Consider the following 22,415-nt stretch of genomic DNA (forward strand, 5'->3'; position numbering starts at 1 on the left):
CACCCATTCACCCTCTAATCCTCACCCAGCGATCAGCCGCACACCTACTGTTAGTGTGCCAGTTAGCATGCTAGCCTGTTAGCCTGCTAGTCTGTAGGGTAGGCTTTTGGATGTGGGAGCAGGTAAGGCAGATTATCAGCAAGTCTGTATTGATTTATGTATCAATTGTGTGTGTGTGTACGTGTTTTTGTGACATATGAGGACACAAATCTGTATAATGACATGGGTATACAGGTATTACAAAAAGGAGGTGAAATATGAGGACATTGGTGACGTCCTCATTTCTCAAAATGCTTATAAATCCTACAGAATAAGCTTAATCAGAGAGTAAAGCTGCACACAGTCTCCTGTGATGGTTGGGTTTAGGGGTGGGGTGGGGTGAGGGCAATATAATATACGGTTTGGACAGTATAAAATGAATGGAAACCTATGTAATGTCCCCACTTTTCACAAAAACAAACGTGTGTGTGTGTTAAAAGTGTAATGGAGATTGGCTTTTGTATTGTTCAGAAAACTAATGAAGGAATATGTGGATAGCTATGATACTGAATTGCATTTTAATCTGAATATCAGCAAAGTGTGTTATCAGTTTTATCATATCACACTCTTTATGAACTCCATTGCTGGCCCGTAGGGTTGAGGGGCTAGATAAAATTGAGGCGAGATAAAATTGAGAAGAAAGCACAAAAAATAATACAAAAAATTCATTTTAATATTTAAGTGTATACATTTTTATTAACTGTAACATCTTTAACCTTTAATAGATATGTAAAATATTTACTCAGATTAAAACAAATAAGTTTGCAAGCCAGAAAACACTCATTTAAAAAAATAAAGTATATGCAGTGCATCCAGAAAGTACTCACTTTTGTTTTTTATTCATCTTCACTTTTTCCACAATTTTTATGTCACAGCCTTATTCCAAAATGGATTAAATTCTTTTTTTCCTCCAAATTCTACACACAATACCCCATAATGACACTGTGAAAAAGGAGTTTTTGAAATTGTTGCAAATTTGTTAAAAATAAAAAACCTGAATAATCACATGTACATCAGTGTTCACAGCCTTTGCCGTGAAGCTCTAAATTGAGCTCAGGTACATTCTGTTTCCACTGATCATTCTTGAGATGTTTCAGCAGCTTCACTGGAGTTCACCTGTGGTCAATTCAGTTGATTGGACATGATTTGAAAAGGCATACACCTGTCTATATAAGGTCCCAGGGTTGACAGTGCATGGAAACCTGCTGGGGTGTTCATCTTCAAGTAGGACAATCACCCAAAATACACTGCCAAAATATCAATGGAGTGGCTTCACAACAACTCGGTGAATGTCCTTTAGTGGCCCAGCCAGAGCCCAGACCCAAATCCTATTGAACATCTCTGGCGAGATCTGAAAATGGCTGTACACCGTTGCTTCTCATCCAACATGATGGAGCTTGAGAGGTACTGCAAAGAGGGCAAAAATTCCCAAAGACAGGGCGAGACAAGCTTGTGGCATCATATTCAAGAAGACTTGAGGCTGTAATTGCGGTCAAAGGTGCATCAACAAAGTATTGAGCAAAGGCTGTGAATACTGATGTACATGTGATTATTCAGCATTTTATTTGTAATAAATTTGCAACAATTTCAAAAACTCTTATTTCACAGTGTCATTATGGGGTATTGTGTGTAGAATGTTGAGAAAATAAATTAATTTAATCCATTTTGGAATAAGGCTGTGACATAAAAACAAGTGGAAAAAGTGAAGCGCTATGAATACTCTCCGGCTGCACTGTGATTATGACAAATACAAATAAAACATGAATCAAATAAATTTTTTGTGAATGAATAACAGACAAATATATGCATAAATAACTAGAAATGCAGAAGACATTTTAAACGTTCGCGGTCGTCTTCACGCTTACATTCACAGTAAATATAATATTAAAACAATATTCATGGGGTGAATACTATTCAACTATATTTATAGTATTCAACTATTCAATGATATTGCCTAATATCAAGCAAATATCAACGTCTAATGATGTTACAGCTTGACGTTGTGTGGACGTTACAACAATGACGTCTATCAGACGTTGGGTTTTAGTTGCCATACTTGACGAATAAATGTCAGTATTTGACGTCAATGTAGCGTTGGTTTAAGATGTTGGCTCGAGTCGTCGTTGGATTTTGGTCACTTTCCAACACAACTTAAAATCAACCAAATATTGGATTTTGGTTGCCATACCAGACTACTAAATGTCAGTATTTGACATCAATATGACGTTGGTTTAAGATGTTGGCTCGACATTGGATTTTGGTCATTGTCCAACACAACCTAAAATCAACCAAATATCAACATCATTTGCCGATGTTACTGGACGTCAAAATAACGTTATTCTCAGACACTGGCTAGACATTCAGGTTTGGTCACCTGACATCACGACCTAAATTGAACCTAATATTAACATCTTATAATGTTGTGTGCCTGCTGGGATGATATCTTGTGCTTTAGATGCTTTTGTGCTTTTTTGTGCTTTAACTGCTTTTGGACAATCAGTTTTTTCAGTTAAAGCAGCAGAAAGATGGAATAAAATACCAGTGTATATCAGAGAGAGCAGCACTTTTAATAATTTTAAAACTGTTCTTAAAATCTGGCTAAAACAAAATCAAATATGCAGCCACTGATTTGATTTCATTTTATTGACAATGATGTATTGTATTTATTGTACTGTAAGTGTATATTGTATTTGTTATAAGTGTTAAATTTGTTACTTCCTGCCCAGGGACTACAGATGTAAATTAGCTTTATAGCTAACTCTGGCACAACATGTCATGTTGTACATTGTCCCTGTATAAATAAATAAAGTAAAGAAAGAAAGAAAGATGAGTCAAAAACATAAACACAGCAACTTAAATATGACACAATAGAAATTAAAGTGTTTCGTGTCATTTAAAAAGTAGTGGTACTTTAAACCTCATGACAAGATAACCAAATTAATTAAAGATCTTTAATATATCTGTTTCACAACACTGTTGATTTTTGTTATTGGCTGACTGTCAGGTTCAAACCAAATGCTGAGACTTCATACATGGATCTCTCTCTTAAATAGTTTCAAAGTCCTGCTCTGTGTAGTTATGCCATGTGTGGGACATCAGGAAAACGGCTGACCTATTTTTTTTGTTTTTGTAAAATCTTCACCCTTTTTATTGTACCGCAGCCATCTCAGCGTGGCTTGCTCTGGTGTGAAGATATCCTGCTGGCCATCACATCAGAGGAGAATAATCCATGAGATATCTAACACTTCCTGTCAGATCCACCGCTAGTGTGAAACTCCTCTTGATCCTATTAGTTTCACCTGCTACCAGCCCCTACTGTGATGCTCTCAAAGCAATCTGAGACTAATTGATGAGTTTAAACGGGAAGGAAAGGCTCGATGGGAGGGACGCTGTAATTGAATCAGAGTTTTTCTTTTCTGTCTCTCTGCATTCAACCTCAGAGTTGAAGTCAGAATTATTCGCCCTCCTGTGAATTTGTTTTCTTTTTCAAATATTTCCCAAACGATGTTAAACTGAGCAGGGAATTTTTCATAATAATTTTGATAATATTGTTTTTTGGAGAAAGTCTTATTTGTTTTATTTCGGCTAGAATAAAAGCAGTTTTTAATTGTTTTAAAACCATTTTAAAGTCAATATTATTAGCCCCTTTAAGCTATGTACAATATACAATAACTTGCCTAATTAAACTAACTTGCCTAATTAACCTAGTTAAGCCTTTAAATGTCACTTTAAGCTGTATAGAAGTGTCTTGAAAAATATCTAGTAAAATATTATTTACTGTTTTCATAGCAAAAATAAAATAAATCAGTTATTTATTATGTATATTTATTAACTGTGACAAATATTTTGCACTACTAAACTGACCAATCAGAGAAGATTAGGTTTGTGGCATGGACAAGTTTGAAAAAAATGAATGAATGAATGAATGAATGAATGAATGAATGAATGAATGAATGAAGGAATCAGTCAGTCAGTCTGTCTGTCTGTCTATCCGTCTATCCATCTATCCATCTATTCATGTATTTATCCGTCTGTCCATCTGTCCGTCCGTCCGTCCATTTATTTGTCTAAATCCATTTTTTATCCATCCATTTTTTCATCTATCTATCTATCTATCTATCTATCTATCTATCTATCTATCTATCTATCTATCTATCTATCTATCTATCTATCCATCCATCCATCCATCCATCCATCCATCCATCCATCCATCCATCCATCCATCCATCCATCCATCCATCCATCCATCCATCCATCCATCCATCCATCCATCCATCCATCCATCCATCCATCCATCCATCCATCCATCCATCCATCCATCCATCCATCCATCCATCCATCCATCCATCCATCCATCCATCCATCCATCCATCCATCCATCCATCCATCCATCCATCCATCCATCCATCCATCCATCCATCCATCCATCCATCCATCCATCCATCCATCCATCCATCCATCCATCCATCCATCCATCCATCCATCCATCCATCCATCCATCCATCCATCCATCCATCCATCCATCCATCCATCCATGGGGTGTTGTTGTCGCGCCCAGAGATGAACAGAGATTTACACTGAATATATGTACAGATTGCTATTAATAATCAGAAATGTGCCGATAGATAAACATGAATACAAATGTATATGCACAGTGGGTGTGTACATAATTACAGGCGTCCATGTGCAGAGGGTATGTACAGTCCAAACAAGTAAATCAGTGCAATGAATATCTGCAAATCTCAAATATGCAAATGTTAAACAGTGCAGTGATTGAGGAGTAAAAGTTAGAGGAGGGTGGGGGTCAGTGAGGGGCAGAGTTCAAGAGGGAGACCATCCATCCATCCATTCATCCATCCATCTTACCTGTCTGTCTGTCTGTCTGTCTAACCATTTTTTCATCTATCATTCGAAAGTTCATGTCTAGATAATCTCTACATTAAACAATGATTTTTAATATAGAAACTAGTGAACCCATGAATAAAACAAATAGAATTGTTAATAAAGAGTATTTAACAAACTTTGATCTTCTATTATACATTTTTTGCTCAACAACCTGATAAAGAGCCTGGAAAATAACTGCTCAGAACTGATCTAAACCATTTTTTTTTCTGAGCGATTACTAATGATAGCACAGAATGCACAACAAAAAGTCTTTCGGTTTGCTTATCCATGAAGATTTCATGTCAAAACATACAACTGAACAAAATGCATGTTTAAAGCTGCCACACCCCAACTACATACTTGACTTGTGTGTGTGTGTTTGTGTGTACAGTAGGTGTGTAGTGAAACAGAACACACTGTATACATATATATGCTGTTTCAAAAGATTAAAAAACAAGCCTGGGCCCCTCATTCTGTGCAAACACAACATTAAGGATCGGCCCAACCCATCAACTTTGACTATAGTGTGTCATTTCAAGAGGAACTCTTTATTTGGAGAGTGGATCAATGCCAGATTAGTTCAGTAGACCACATGACTAAAAGTATTAGTGATGTATGAACCTGTACCACCTGAAAAATGCCTACCTAAACCTGAAGTCTGACTTTGTTTTTGTCTGACAGCAAAGGTGCAGGATTTTATTCTTCAACATGGTCACTTTTTCTGGTTCAATGCAAATGGTGCAAGTCATTCGAAGTGCATTGCAGATAAATATTTATATCACAATTAAAATAATTTTCTTAAAAGATTCTAGATAAATTTAATGTGAAAAAACATAATTTTTTTAAAATCCAAAATTCAAATAATTATTATTCATATAAAATCTCCTTAGTTATTATGCATGCACATTTATTGAGCTCATATAAAATTAAAGACAATCTATAATGTCTGTACATTTATTTCTCTCGCCACCTTAGTTTTTTAATGCAAAAGGTAAATCAAAATAATCAAAAACTAAATGCATCAATCAAAAAAAGATTTTTTTTTTAGAGATTATTATCAAATTTGACATTAAGTAATGAAAAAAACATGCATTTTTATCCAAATTTCATATAATTATTTTGCAAATAAAAATGTGTAAATAATAAGTTTTTTAATTTTTTATTTTCATCATAATTATTCTCCTTAGTTATTATACATGCACATTTATTGAGCTCATATTATAATTAAGACAACATATAGTTTCTGTATTTATCTCTCATCACAGAAACTTTTAATGCAAAAAGTAAATCAAAATAATCCAAAAATAAATGAATCTATCGAAATTCTATGGATATATGATATTCTTTTTGAAAGATTTTTGATACATTTGACATTAAGTTATAAAAAACATGCAGTTTCTTATCCAAAATTCATATAATAAATTCATGAAATTTGTGAAATTAAAAGTTTTTTTATTTCATATTTTTATCATACTAATTCTCCTAAGTTATTATGCATGCACATTTATTGAGCTCATAATTAAATTAAATTAAAGACAAAATTTTATGTCTGTACATTTTTTGTCTCACCACAGAAACTTAAAATTCAGATATTTAATTTGTGAAATTTGTGTAAGTTAAATTTTTTTTTCATTTTTTTGTTGTTGTTCTAATTCTCCTTAATTATAATGCATGCCCATTAATTGAGCTCATATTATAATAAAGACAACATACTATATAGTTTCTGTACATTTATTTCTCTCACCACAGAAACGTTTAATCCAAAAGGTAAATCAAAATAGTAAAAAAAAAAACAGAGATTCTTTATGAGAGCTTCTTGACAAATTTGACTAAGCCCCCCCCCTCCCCCCCCCAAAAAATAAATTTTTAATCCAAATTTCATAAAATTATTTTACATATAAAAATGTGTAATTAGTGTTTTTCATTATTTTATATACGCATTTTGTCATACTTATTCTCATTAGTTATTATGCATACTCATTTAATGAGCTCATATTATAATAAAGACAACATATAGTTTCTGTACATTTCTTTCTTTCACCACAGAAACTTTTAATGTAAAAGGTAAATCAAAATAATCTAAAAATATAAATTAATGTAAACCTAAAATCTGCATTAACTCATGTTAGAAAATACAAAAACAAATGCAACCAACTTTTCTTAATGACTGTATGATCAGGAATTATAATACTGTGGTCACCTTTATTCTGCAATAAAATTAATCAGTGTATGGTGGTTTATTATTATTATTATTAGTAGTAGTATTGTTATTGTTATTATTATTTTTATTTTTGTTTGTGTACCTGATGTTAAGTGTTGGCATTTATTGTGTTAAGTGTGTCAATTTTGTTATATGTAAACCACCATGTCATGTCAAAATAAGTTACTCCAAGGAGATTAATACTAAACTAAACTATATCAACTTAATCCCAAAATAAATGCTCATTAAATATTAATTTATTAATCAGTTCATCTGAACTTCTAATGTGTGACCTGCTGTTTGTATGTGTGTTAGTTGAATCGAATGTTATGATTTTTTTCTTTGCTGTCTGCTGTTGCTGTTGTAAAATAGAGCAGTTGCTCCTCTGAGGATTGGCTCTGACAGCAGTGTACAGATGAGCTGCTGAAGTAATGATGAAAAGTTTCATTGGAAGCATTTGCGTAACTGTGACGAGGGCTAATTTTAGCTGCAAGAAAAGGTGAAGACAAAAAAAAAAAAAAGCCAGAAATATCTTGAGCACAACATGATGAATGAAACAGAAATTAGGATGCGTTGACAGTCGGCTGGTTTGCACTAAGTCAAACAAACTGTGTTGAGATTGCTCTGTAAGTGTATTTTAATAGCTGAACTTGCGCCTTGTTTTAAGCAAGTAATATAATTAGATTTTACACTGAATTTATTGCACAAATTGTTTTACGAAAATTTTTTACAAAGAAAAAAGTTTTTTTGTTTGTTTTGTTTAGGTTTTGTCTACATTTGCTATTTTTTGCTATAGATTTTGCTATAGTTGGGATGCACAGAAAAAAAAACTGGAACAAAAATGAATTGTAAATATTGTAATGTTTAATTAAATAATATAAAATAATTTTGTAATTCTTTTTAAGTTTAACCAAGTAACTTAAATTATACTGATGTAAAATAAGCACAAATAATTTAGCCAAATTATACTGATTTAAAAAAACTCTATTTTAACTATCTAGGCTCAAAGTCTAAAGCGGATGGTGCAAAAGCATTCAATAGTAAATCCACTTTTGCTATTTGCAGGATGGATAAATACACTCTGCGCATGGTCTAACAGGGTTGTGCTTTTTCTCTTAATGAGTTATAGGTGTGTTTCATGCATAACAGGCATTAAACCAATCAGAGTCTCATCTCCTGTTCCCTTTAAGAGTCAGTTGTGTGCGTTGGCACATTTGCTGTTTATGGTGCTCAGCATAATTGAGTACACCCCATTTTGAAATTGAATATTTTTATCCATTTCTCAGTAAATATAGCCAATGTATTATGGTGCGTTTAAACAACACAGATTTATTAAACAAATATTTTAGTAACCAAACATATTTAGAAACTGAAAGAAAATACAATTAAATTCCAGCAAAATGTTGCAAAAAAAAAAAAAAAACAGCCTATAAAACTTTTTTTTGCTTTTCTTAATTTTTCCTCTTTTTTTTTTTAAATTTATATTTAATATTTTTCTGTAACATAAACTTGGGTGTACTAGTTTTTGGACTGATATCGTAAGTTATTTTGTTAGATAAGTTTCAGATTTGGCGTCTGACTAATCTAATGTATATGCAAAAATATAATATTGTATTGCATCCTATTAAAAAGATGAATTTAAAAGAGAGATTTGTGAGAGTGAACTTATATATGCTGAGGACTGTACATGATGGACTTTGTAAGTAGAAAAACTGAATGCTTCACTAGAAAGAAAACAGTTAAACAGACCATCTGCAGTCCGAAGATAAAGAACAAGCCTCCTCCATTCAGCCTCTTTACTTTGTCTTTACAGTACTCTTTACTCCTTTACTTTTGTGGATAAGGCAACAGTGTTGTACACACTCCACTGAAGACATCCATTAGCCTACGTATTTAATTTTGTTGACGATGACAAGAAAGCTCAACGTGAATCAAGTTGACAGCCGTGGTTAAAGCATAAATTGAAAAAGAAGAGGTAAAAAAAGATAATTTGTGTCCATTTAAGGCTTTTAAAGCTGGGTTTGAGTGTTGTCACCTCCTCCAGCACATTTAGACTGGTCCTGGTTTTTGTTTGACAGCATGAGTGAACCTCTGCGCTTCAGCGTCTACAAACACACATGCTTCACAGAGAAGTAAACACACTTCACCTGTCAGCCCTCAGCCTCCCCGCTTCCAGTTTTCATTGATAGTGACATTTCCCAGGAAAGTTCCTCGCTGTCACACTTTTAAACAATGCAGCGGAGATGTGTGGGAGAGCGAGCGAGCGAACAGCACGACGCTTACATAAGCAGCAGATCGCCCAGTGGGACCTTCTCAACTCCTGCTCGTACACACACTTCCGCAGCCACATTTACAGTCAAACTGGCACCAGAAGTATTAGAATCGTCTCTTACATTTAGCAGACGATTGAGGAGGCATTCAGCAATTCAACAATAAGAGGCAATACACAAAAGAAGTGCTAATTATACAGAGAATTAGGTGCTAGATAAGGGGGAATGTTTTTTTGGTTCATTTGTTTTTTTGTTTTTTGTTTTTTTGAAAGAGAGGGAAGAGTGTTTTTTTTTAGCAGTTTTTACAAATCCACCAGAGGCTGCTGTGTACACATTTTCAGATCTTATGGCCCGATTCCACTGAGTGGTACGGTACGGTTCGGTTTGGTACACTTTTATGGCCGTTTCCACTGTCAAAAGGCGTACCGAACCAAACCGTACCGTACCACTTTTTCGGGACCCTTTCGAAAGGGTCACAAACACAAGAAAGGGTACCAAAAGGCGGAGCTAGACGCGCAGCTGAACGCTATTGGTTTACAGAAGGGATACGTCATTCACTTACAACAAGCCAGAATGTAAACAAAGGACCCGCCATGTTTGAAATAAACAGCGAGAGATTACAGCGGAATTATATATTCATATATCATCGTCCTGATGAACAGCCACACAGCCATGGAGTAGAGCAGAATCTACCCTGTGCCTCGCAGTTTTTTTACAAGCCAGTCTGATGTGCGAGTGGTTTCGCTTTCTTCCTTGCGCTCCCCGCGCGTCTATATCTGTAATAACAAACTTTTTGAGCTGATAATAGTAATGTGCGCTTGATTATTGACGTGCATTGGAAACCTGATCCCGTGAGAAGCTGACAAACGCGAGAATGACATATTCAGAAAGAAAAGGACAAACGCGAGAGTGGAGCGTGGAAAAAAGCTGGGAAAAAAGGAGCACGTTATTTCTTCAGCAAACTTGAGGAAACTACAGACACAGATGAGAGGTTTTCACTGACTGTAGGCTATACTTTGTGTTGTTTTGAGCCTAATTAAGAGCGAAATGTATGATGTATGTAGTTTTTCTGTAGTTAGTAACATATCGGAGACTGTATGGGTCTGTATGTGTTCATATATGTTCATTTATTTATTTATTTAATATAATTACAGACGTTACAGTAGGCTATTTTGCACTGTCGTTGATCAGCAGTTATAATCAACTCCTGTTTATAGTAAAGTTAGTAATAAACATTTATATAGAAGTATTTATGTGTGTAAAGCATCTGTTTTGTGTGAAGTGCTTTTAATATGATATGTGAAAGACCTGTGCAGCTTTACTGTCGACATTTCCTCGAGCGAGAATGGTGCGACTGACACTTTCTGTCTTACACCACGCCCGCTAAAAGGGTACCCTTTATAGTGGAAGCGCAAGCCTGATAAAGGTGACCCGTACCGAACCGTACCGTATTGTACCAGTCAGTGGAAACGAGCCATTAGATTACTTTTGCTAGTGCCATTCGTACCTGCTCGATATGGCCGCCGATATATCGTGCATCCCTAATGTGAATAGTTTTTTGTGAACAATCATTGGAGAGCAAAATCGGTGTCTAAATCGTTCTGTTTCTCTTTGCATCGCAGACATCTACATTACAATAAAAATCTAACATTATTATATTCATCCCTCATGTAATTATGTTTCGGTTCTCATATTGAAAATGTTTAACTGACATTTTACATTTGTTTAATCTGCCTTGATGTTTGAGACTTGGAATTAGAGGATGTAGCAATTATAAAAGGGAGGCAGAGATAAAAATGTAATGTTCACCTTTTTTTGTATATGTTTCTGTTATTCCTTTAATAAAATATAACAAATACATTTTTAATGATAAAAAATCTACTGTGGAATATATTTATTACATTCACACAACCTTTGTGCAACTTTTATGCTTCTTTGTCTTGTTGTTTTGACAGCGCCAGTTTTCATAGACTTTAATTATATCCTGGATGTTCAGAAATCCTCTGTGCCCTACAGAAGAAAGGCAGCCATTGATATTTGAAAAGACATGAAGATGACTTAATAATGTCAGTTTTTTTTGGGGGGGTGAACTGTTTCTTTGATCGCAGCACCTGTGTGAACATTAGACCTCATTAATGTGGGATGTTTGTGATCTGATGCCTTGCTTGTGTTCCTATGCCATATATCTGATGTATGGTCTTCATTTTCTCTCTCTCTATCTTCCTCTGCTGTTGTTATGTAACTTCCACCGCGCCGTCTGATCTCCATCACACTTTCATTCCTGAGCTTCAGCACTTTCTCTTCTGTTTCTTGCTCCATCTGCCTCTGTTTCTCTTCATTTCTCTGTTGTAATTGGATCCATATTAAACCATTGCCTGTGATTCATCCTAAAGCCTTTACTCTGTCAAAAGCAAACAACTTATGAAGCATAAAACTCTCAATTGAAACTTATTTTCAGAATTTGTCCCCAGATGTTTTTATTTTGTTACATTTACATTTAGTCATTTAGCTGACACTTTTATCCAAAGTGACTTACAAATAAGGACAAGGAAGCAATTTACACAACTAAAAGAGCAACAATGAATAAGTGCTGTAGGCAAATTTCAGGTGTGTAAAGTGTAAGAAGCAAAGCATTAGTAATTTTTTTTTTTTTTGAAGAACAGTTAGCGGTGGAGCCAGAGAGGCAATTGCAGGTTAGGAAGGGAAGTGGAGACTAAATAGTTGAGTTTTTAGTTGTTTCTTGAAGACAGCGAGTGACTCTGCCGTTCTGATGCAGTTAGGGAGTTCATTCCACCAACTGGGCAGATTAAATGCGAGAGTTCGGGAAAGGGATTTCTTCCCTCTTTGGGATGAAACCACGAGGCAACGTTCATTCACAGAACACAAGTTTCTGGAGGGCACATAAATCTGCAGAAGTGAGAGCAGATAAGAAGGAGCAAAGCCAGAGGTTGCTTTGTAGGCAAACATCAGAGCTTTGAATTTGATGCGAGCAGCAACTGGCAGCCAGTGCAAACGGATGAGTAGCAAAGTAACATTTGCTTTTTTAGGTTCATTAAAGACCACTCGTGCTGCTGCGTTCTGAAGCAGCTGAAGAGGTTTGATAGAGTTAGCTGGGAGCCCGGCTGGTAGAGAGTTGCAATAGTCCAGTCTATAGAGAACAAGAGCTTGAACAAAGAGTTGAGCTGCATGTTCAGATAGGAAGGGTCGGATCTTTCTGATGTTATAGAGTGCGAATCTGTAAGATTGAGCAGTTCTAGAAATGTGATCAGAGAAGTTTAGTTGGTCATCAATCGTTACTCCAAGGCTTTTCACCATTTTGGATGCAGTAATGGTTGCCCCATCCATCTGGATTGAAAAGTTATGATGTAGAGTCGGGTTGGCAGAAACTTCAAGCATTTCCGTTTTCGTGAGGTTAAGCTGAAGATGATGATCTTTCATCCAGTGTGAAATGCCTGACAGGCAGGCTGAGACATTTACTTCTGACAGTACAGTATTTACTGCATACCGTGATATTGAGGCCTACAGTCATAGTGAATCGGATGATTTTGGCGGTGTTTTTGTGTTTGGGTTTTGTCCAGGACGTGCTGAGGTAAGCTGAACAGACCACATCGCTCTGTGTTTCACACCCTTTTGGAGACCTGCACCGACAACTCGAGCAGAAAGAGCTAAATTAGGCGCCTCTAGGGAGACTCGTGCTTATCTACACTTTTAGAAAGCAGGGCCAACTGTGGGAGAGATAAAGAGAGGGAAATGGGAGGAGAAATGAGGAATAAGGAAGAGGTTTACAAAAGGATTACACAGTGATATTCCTTGGGCATCACTGTTTTTTTTTCTGTCTTTCTTTTCTTTTTTTCTGGTAGGTGTAAATTCCACCAGATATAATAAAATATGTATGATTTTTAAATGTTTTGACAGACTTCGCTTATGCACAGAAAGCTCAATTTATTTGATCATAAATACTGTGAAGACCCCTATAATAATATAAAACATATCTAGAGCATATCTAGCCGGCAGCTAGCTCTCTGCAACTCTCACATGGTCTCTACTGATGCGAAGCAGGGCTGCGGCTGGTCAGTATCTGGATGGGACACCACATGGGAAAGCTAGGTTGCTGCCAGAAATGGTGTTAGTGAGACCAGTAGGGAGCACTCAACCTGTGGTCTGTGTGAGTCCTAATGCGCCAGTATAATGAAGGCGACTATATACTGCTCAGAGAGTGCCATCTATTGGATGAAATGTCAAACCGAGGTCTTGACAATCTGTGGTTGTTAAAAAATCCCAGGATGCCCTTCAAAAAGAGTAGGGGTTTGGCATCCTGGCCAAATCTGCTCACTGGCCTCTGTCCATTATGGCCTCCTAACCATCCCCATATCATAATTGGCTTCATCACTCTGTCTTCTCTCCACCAATCAGCTGGTGTGTGGTGTGCGGTCTGGCGCAATATGGCTGCCGTCATGTCATCCAGGTGGATGCTGCACACTGTAGGTGGATGAGGAGATTGCCCACAATGTGTAAAGCGCTTTGAGTGTCCAGAAAAGTGCTATATAAATGTCAAGAATTATTATCAATGTTGTTATTTTATAATATGTTTGCTTTCTAATTAAATATATTAAAATGTAATTTATTCCTCTGATGCAATTGTGATCAATTTAAATTTAAATAAAGCATTTTAATATGCTGATCAAGTGCTTAATAAAACTTTCTTATTATTATCAGTCTTAAAAAAAGTTTATTTTTTAGATTCTGTTTATTAAATGTGTTACTTTTTTCCAATTTAATTAATTCTTGCTGAATAAATGGATTACTTTTCACACCCTAAACTTTTGAGAAGTTCCATGGAGTTTTAATGCTAATATCAAGACAGCATCTGGGCTGACAACCAATCTAATGCTGATATAATCCAATTAAATGGTTTCTTCATGTATCTCCAGATGGTTAGAAATCACCCAGTTAGTCAGCTTTGTAAATAATTTCTGTGTTACTTCAATAAATGTTTGCTACTCAAGTTCTTTTTCCCTTTAGAAACTGAAAACTGTCTGTACATTTTATTATTGTGAACCCAATAAGTCCGGTTTCCAATAAATAAGTCTGTTCTTATACTGGTTTACTCATGTCTTTTTTTCCTCCTTTTCTTTTAGGTCACATTTATCCTACATTTACATCCGCCGGTATCCACTGACCAAACCTCAATGTGGATTCTCACCATCTCAACTCATCTCCTGGACCCCAAGACAAAGCGGAGATTGGGTTTCTCATCCAGTTCTCTTGGATACTACATAAGGACAGTAGAGATCCAGCCTGCATTAAACAAAAGGAAGTAGCAATGCCCAAAGCAGATAATTTGGACTGCAACTCTGAGAATGTTTTTGTATTCAGCTCATTTTTGCATTTCAGTGCTTTTATTCCTCTGAGACTCTTGAGTGTGGACCTTTGAGAGTCCCGAGGATTCTGTTTTCATTTTATTTTCTGGATTAGATGCATATTTGATACCTCAGTGGCATAAACTCAAGGATATTTCAGAAGTGGGTTGTATAATCGTCTTATTAGATGCCAATCCCTACTTCCAGAGAACTTGGAGAAGGAGAAAATCTCACTAGCTTGTGCTGTGAGTGGGTTTGTTGACCCGCTTGGGCCTGAACCCAAATCTAAACCTTATTTTAAGGTCATTTGGCGTGCAGAATCAACCTCTGCTTTTCCTCAAAGATATGGAAATGAACTTTTGAGAGATCTTGCTGGAATTGGACGCTCTTTGATTAGAGTTGTGAAGGCCCAGCAAACCTTCTAATCTTCAGGATTAGGTGCGTTTAGGATACCTTGATGTCCAAGATTGTTAATAATGTTGAAAGTCAGATATTTATACTTATCATGATAGATGCCACCAGCATTTGCAGAAAGCTTAATGAATGAGGAAACTTCGAACGACTAGGGTAATGGAACCCAAAGAACCCAAATCTCAACAATTTGTTAAGACCATTTCCCACTCAAAAACACTTTGAATACTTTTGAATGATCTAATTGAGCAATGTTGAAAGTCATGTAGATATAGGCCAGCAGTTTTAGACACTTCCAGAAAGCTTAATGGGTGAGGAAACGTCCAACCACTAAGGATTGTTAGAATGACCTGGGAATTAAACGAGCTCGTTATGAGCTCCACCATTCCTCAAAGACTTTGACAATAATCTTCTGAGAGATCAGATTGGGAAAATTGACTTTTGGAAGCCCAGCCAACTCTCGATCTTCTGGATTGGATGTTTTTAAGATACTTTGATGTAGTAAACCCAAGATTGTGAGGAATTTTGGAAGACTCACCATCTTAAATGCCACCACCACTTCTTGGGAACTAGGAAGTAGGATTTGTTAGGGCTTTTTGGGCCAAAATCCTCTCCCCTTTTTTCCAGCCACTCATTCCTTCCCTCCATCTCATCTCGACCTCCACAATTTGCCTCTCGCTGGCCATGAAAATGTTCTGTTAACCGATCAGCATTTAAGAAAGCAAGCCTAGCTCCACCCTTTGGTACCAAACTGTTGTGCTTGATACCCTTATGAAAGGGTTAGGGTTAGATTTATTTTGGAACTCCTGACAGTGGACTTATCACCATTCGTAAAACTAGGTTCTGTACTGAGACAGTAACTTGAGCTCATTTTCATTCATTGTCTTCAGGATTGTATGTTTTTAAGATATCTCAATGTTTTAAATTCAAGATTGTGAGGAATTTTGGAAGTCAGATACTCACCATCTTAAATGCCGCCACCACTTCTTGGGAACTGAAGGAAGGAGGCAATTTACACCAATAAGGGCTTGTTAGCGATTTTTGGGCCCAAATCCCCTCCCCTTTTTTGGCCATTTGGCACCCATTTCTTGGCTCCATCTCATCTCGACCTCCACCATTCGACCCTCGCTGGCCACGGCAGTCCTCCCTCCCCGCTCCCGCCCCCACCCTCCCCCTCCTCACCACCCTCCCCCTTCCCCCCACCACACCCCCCATCCCTCCACCCAGGTCACCATGGCGACAGGCACCACCACCACTGCCCGTGAGCATCTCCTGGTGGTGCGGAGGCGCAGCCCACACATGCGCTACACCTTGAGCCCGGAAAACCTCCGCAGCCTTTCGGCGCAGGGTGGATCTGGAGGAGGAGGCTCTAGAGGTGGAGCACCCGAACCCATGGGCCTGCAGCGGGCTAACAGTGACACCGATCTAGTGACATCGGACAGCCGTTCCTCCTTAACAGCATCTACATACCAGTTCACACTAGGGCGAGGGCAAAACCTGGTCATCTCTTGGGACATCAAGGAGGAGGTGGATGCCACTGACTGGATTGGGCTCTATCACATTGGTAAGTCATGTTGGGAAATCTTTATTGGAATTAATTGTAAAAAATCCAACTAGTAAAATGTTGGCCTAATGAGTATTTGTATTTGCAAAAAAACAAAAAAACAAGACAACTCAGCAGGCACAGGACTCAGATTGAAGTTGTACCCCAACCTCGTGGGACATTGCATTTTGATTGGAAATAAATATTGTGTTGACCACAGAACCCAACATCAGGCCGACATTAATGTCCAACATCGGTCAGATGTTGGCAACCTAAAAACAACCAAATATCAACATCTAATGATGCTACAGCTTGATGTTGTATGGACATTACCACTATGGGTGCTTTCACACCTATACTTTTGTTTCGGAACCGGTCTCGTTTGCTCAGTTAGCACGGTTTGTTTGGCATATGTGAAACCAGCAATCACAGTCAGATCAGCGCCAAAACAATCACTTTGAGATCGCCTGAATGAGGTGGTCTCGGCTTGATTGAAGCACATTCTGAAGCTGATCGGTTGTATTGAGAATGCGATATGATTCCAGCCCGGCTATATCACAGTGTTTTATGGATATGTAATTGGCATACGGCTATATGAAGAGACAATTATGAGCAGGGCGGAAGGTCAGTCCAGACATTCCAAGTCTCTCGGAAGTTTCCGGGAGTCTCCCGCAAATGCACAGAGACTCCCAGATGTCCACAAACGAGTAAAAATCTCCAGGAAATTGCACGTCTTCCTCTCTGTCCTCAAATACGTAGAGCACCCTTCTCACCCCTCCCCACTGCATCCCTCATCGCTCTTCAGATATGTCGCGTGCACCCTGTCAAACACCACCAAACCCCCCCAGTTTTCACATAGCTTATATTGTCTTATTGCTCATCGTCATAACTTAAATAAGGATGCTTGACAGCTGAGTTGGACTCTGCAAAATAAATTGTGAAACTCTGACCAATGTGAGGAGAGTTACTCGCATATGACTTGTTTTAGCTCTTTTGGTCCATTTAGAAACTTTGCAGTGTGAAAGCGAACCACACCAAGAACAAAGAGCCACAATGTAGTCATTTTAATCCCTGTTTCGGAACAAATGAATCAATTCACAGGTGTGAGAGCAGCCTATGATGTCTATCAGACATTGGATTTTAGTTGACAGATAAATACCTGATGGATAAATGTCAGTATTTGACGTCAGTATGATGATGGTTTAAAATGTTGGCTCAACGTTGGATTTTGGTCACTTTCCAATACAACCTAAAATCAACCAAATAACATTGTCATTTCTCTGTGTTATTGTACGTCAAAGTAGCACTCTCCTTAGACGCTGGTGACCTAAATCTAACCTAATATTAATGTCTTATGATATTGTGTGACTGCTGGGAATGCAGTCAAGACTAGTAAACGTAAGTTGTTTGAACAATTGTGGGGTCAGCTAAAGTGTGAATGTTAAAATTACTTAAAAATGCAAGTTGACATTAATCGGAGTTGGTCAAGAATTTTCCACATGCGTGCTATTCAGTTTCAGGAGTTGGCACATGTGTGATGTGTGAAAACAAACAGGTATTTTATTTATATAGTTGTAATAATACTAATTTGTACAGCGTTACTGTACACTTTTTTAAAAAGTTGACGCAACTTGAAATTGTAAGGCAATTGGAAATTGTTGCTGCACAGCTCTCTTGAGTTGACTCAACTTTTACCCCAAGTAGTGCACTTGACTCGATTCAAGTTAAGTTGAAGCTCTGCAGCAACAGAGTCAACAACAGTGCCAGATGGTGCAATTCTATTGGATAACAGCTCATATAGGAATTCAAGGAAATGAAATAGCAGACAAATAGCAACAGAAGCTTTAAATCTTAATGAAAAAATTGATTTCCCTTGGGAAAGAATGAAGGAAGAGCACTAAAAGGTCAAGTTGATACATTTATTTGGGATTCAGACAATCTGGATGTGTGTTTGCAAAAGGTCTTATCATCCTGTGTTGTCATTCCCCTGGCTTATTGCATGCTCAAGTTAAAATTACCTGTAAATCAATCAGCATTTCAAAAAAAATCAAGCCCTGCTCCAACTTTTGGGTACCAAACTGTTGTGTTAGGTAAAGATTAGGGTTTGCTATTTTGGCACTTCTGACAGTGGAAACTGAGATAAATGCACACCACAGCTGATTTAAATAATCAAGATGTTCAAAAAAGTCATGAACACCTTCATTAGTTGGATCAGCTTTGTTTGATCAGGGTTGGAGCATAACTGTTCAGAGCTACGACCCTCCAGGAATGTGAGACCTATGCCGCAGTCTATTGTACTGAATCAAATCACCATGATTATATACCAAGACAGTAACTTGAGCCCATTTTCATTTAATCTTGTTAAGCTCAATTAATGTTTTATCATACTTTTTGTTAGGTTATTAAGTCTTGGGTAATTAAAAAGTCTTAGGTTATGAGATTATAACCTAGGTTTAGCTTTATAAGACAAATACGTCCTAGGTTATTAATATGGACTGCTGATGATTAGAAGATTGATTGGAAGATTCATTCAAAATATTATTTGTCATTTCTACTCCATATTTATTTTGGTTTGTCTGGTTTAAGGTCAGATTGTTTAAAACATGGTTTGACAGATTAGTGGTTAGTGTTCGAAAAGAGGTGAGTTAAAGAAAGCCATTTCTTGTCTAAAAGATGCTGGGAACAGATTCTCTTGTTTGCTGCTTCACTGAGCCGGATATTATTGGCAGTGATCAAGAAGTGGATGGTGTGGACAAAATCTCATGTTGTTTATATAATATTAAAGTTATTCTGAAATAATCTCCAATAAATTTAACAAATTTGTTTTGTTTTATCGTTTATGTTTTTTTAAAAATGTTTTTTATAAATTGTAATTTAAATATTAATTAAATTAAATAAAATTTATTAATTTTACTTCGGCTTAAACCCTTATTTAATAGGGGTCGCCACAGCGGAATGAACTGCCAACTATTCCGGCACATGTTTTACACAGCAGATGCCCTTCCAGCTGCAACCCAGTATTGGAAAATTATTTTGTTTTATTTTATTTATTTATTTATTTTTATTATTTTTATTTTTTTATTTCTGTTTTTTTATTTTATTTCTATTTATTTTATTTTATTTATGTTTACTTTTTTCTCTTTATGTTCTTTTATTTTATTTGTTTATTTGATTTTATTTCTGTTTATTTGATTTTATTTCTGTTTATTTTGATTCTGTTTATTTCCGTTTATTTTATTCTATTTTATTTCTGTTTATTTTGTTTTAATTATATTTATTTGTGTTAATTTTATTTTATTTCTGTTTATTTTATTATTTTATTTCTGTTTGCTTTATTTTATTTCTGTTTATTTTATTTCTGTTTATTTTATTTATTTTATTTTATTTCTGTTTATTTTATTTCTGTTCATTTTATTTTATATTTTCTGTTTATTTAATTTATTTATTTTTATTTCTGTTTATTTTATTTGACTTTGTTTATTTTATTTCATTTTATTTCTGTTTATTTTATTTTATTTCTGTTCATTTTATTTTTTTTTATTTTGTTTCTGTTTATTTTATTTTACTGACTACGTGGGTTTATATATATGTTTGATGGACAAAAAACAAAACACTAGATATAGGAAGCCATCCACCACCCAAAATAAATTCTATCTCATTATAATCATTCAAGCTTTTTGTGGCATTATAACAGAAAGCAGACATGTCTAACTGCGACCTGTGTTTATTATGCTGATGAAGTAAATGAGCAAATGAAAACAGATGAACTGCTGACTCTGTTATGCGCTAGCTTAATTGTCATTAGCTTCAGTTTATCTCGTCTTCTCCTCCGCACTTTGCACTGATGGCTGAATCTAATTACTCAGCATTATTGCTGATGGCTTTGAGAGCCCGTAACCGCTGTAGTTTTGATTTGTAGAGGAAAGGTGGGAGGATGAGTGAAACACGTCCCGCGAGATGCCAACCAACCATGAAAAAGCTCAACCCACCAGCATGCCTAGATACAGACTGCAGCACAATTAACCATTCACTGGCTTACAGTGAACCATACAGACATGTTTGCTATGCTTAGATTGTGAATTTATGCAAACGCAATTCATCTTAACATTTATAATATACACTCACTGGCCACTTTATTAGGTACACCTGTCCGACTGCGCGGTAAAGCTAATTTCTAATCAGCTAATCACATGGCAGCAACTCAATGCATTTAGGCATGTAGACATGGTCAAGACGATCTGCTGCTGTTCAAACTGAGCATCAGAATGGGGAAGAAAGGGGATTTAAGTGACTTTGAACGTGGCATGGTTGTTTGTGCCAGACGGGCTGGTCTGAGTATTTCATAAACTGCTGATCTACTGGATTTTCCTGCACAATCATCTCTAGGGTTTACAGAGAATGCTCTAAAAAGGAGAAAAGTACAATGTACTCAAACGGCGTCCACAGTTATCAGATCTCAATCCAATAGAGCATCTTTGGGATATGGTGGAACGGGATAGTCGCATCATGGATGTGCAGCCGACAAATCTGTTGCAACTGCATGATGCTGTCATGTCAATATGGACCAAAATCTCTGAGGAATATTTGTATAACCTTGTTGAATCTATGCCACGAAGCATTTAGGCAGTTCTGATGGGAAAACGGGGTCCAACCTGGAACGAGGAAGGTGTACCTAATAAAGTGGCCAGTGAGTGTATATATACTTTTTAATCATTTTTTACAGCATTATTTTTTTAATAATTTAAAAATAATTTTTCCTCTAAATTTTTTTCCTCTGGAGAAAACCTCATTTGTTTTATTTTGGCTAGGATAAAAGCAGTTTTTAATTTTTTGAAAAACATTTTAAGGTCAATATAATTAGCCCCCTTAAGCTATATATATATTTTAATTGTCTACAGAACATAACTATTATGTTTAAAAATGTGTTGAAAAAACTTTCTCTATTAAACAGAAATTGAGGGAAAATATATGCAGGAGGGCTAATAATTCTGCCCTCATCTGTATGTTATGTGTTTGACAGTGTGGTGGTCAGTGAAAGCGATCTCTCTAGTGTTACTACAGCTGGTTTCATGGAGCCATTGATCAGGACAGGGATTCCTCTGTGGCTCCGTCCAGAGAAAGACCTGCGCTTAGGGCTTGTGGCCCGCCATCGATCCACTCAGATCCTCTGGAGTTTCATTCACAGTCTTATTTCCCCCTCGGGAGAGACCCAGGTCTGATTTATGACCTGTACTACAAACAGAACAACTGCCTTAATATGACCAGGTTTTGTCATGAAAAATGCTGGTTTAGTTCATCTTTTTAAAATTCATACAGGCAAAATATTTCAATTGTAATCTCACATATTTACTATAATATTTATACTTGTATTTAATATAATTATATATTTTTATAATATAAATAATTGGATATTTAAAAAAAATAATTTATCTCAATATTTAGACCATTTATTTTCTTAAAGTTCGGTTTAATATTTTAATTTAAGCACATTTTCTTCTGTTCCTAAATAAATAATAAAATATACAGACAGGATTTTTTAAAATAAAATGTAAAATATTTTTTTTTATGGTTCATAAAAATATGAAGCTATCCTTGAAAAATATATTTTGCTCTACAGCATCCTTTCTATTGTGATATTTTTTATTTTATTAAGATTTTGCTTTGATATAAATTTACAATGATTTAAATTATTTAATTTTCACTTTCAT

The 22,415-nt window shown here is 36.2% G+C and overlaps 1 protein-coding gene across 1 annotated transcript in view; it reads left to right on the plus strand.

The window, feature by feature from the left end:
* The window catches only part of hecw2b (HECT, C2 and WW domain containing E3 ubiquitin protein ligase 2b), a 91,880-nt gene that overhangs the window by 14,538 nt on the left and 54,927 nt on the right, over nucleotides 1-22,415 (plus strand). The window contains exon 2 of the mRNA XM_087236635.1: nucleotides 14,532-16,728. Within this exon, the coding sequence (XP_087092761.1) occupies nucleotides 16,398-16,728 (331 nt within the window). The 5' untranslated portion in view covers nucleotides 14,532-16,397. The remainder of the gene's footprint in view (nucleotides 1-14,531; nucleotides 16,729-22,415) is intronic.

Source organism: Danio rerio, chromosome 1 (genome assembly GCF_052040795.2).
Source record: "Danio rerio strain M-AB ecotype USA chromosome 1, GRCz13ab, whole genome shotgun sequence".
Lineage (NCBI taxonomy): Eukaryota > Metazoa > Chordata > Actinopteri > Cypriniformes > Danionidae > Danio > Danio rerio.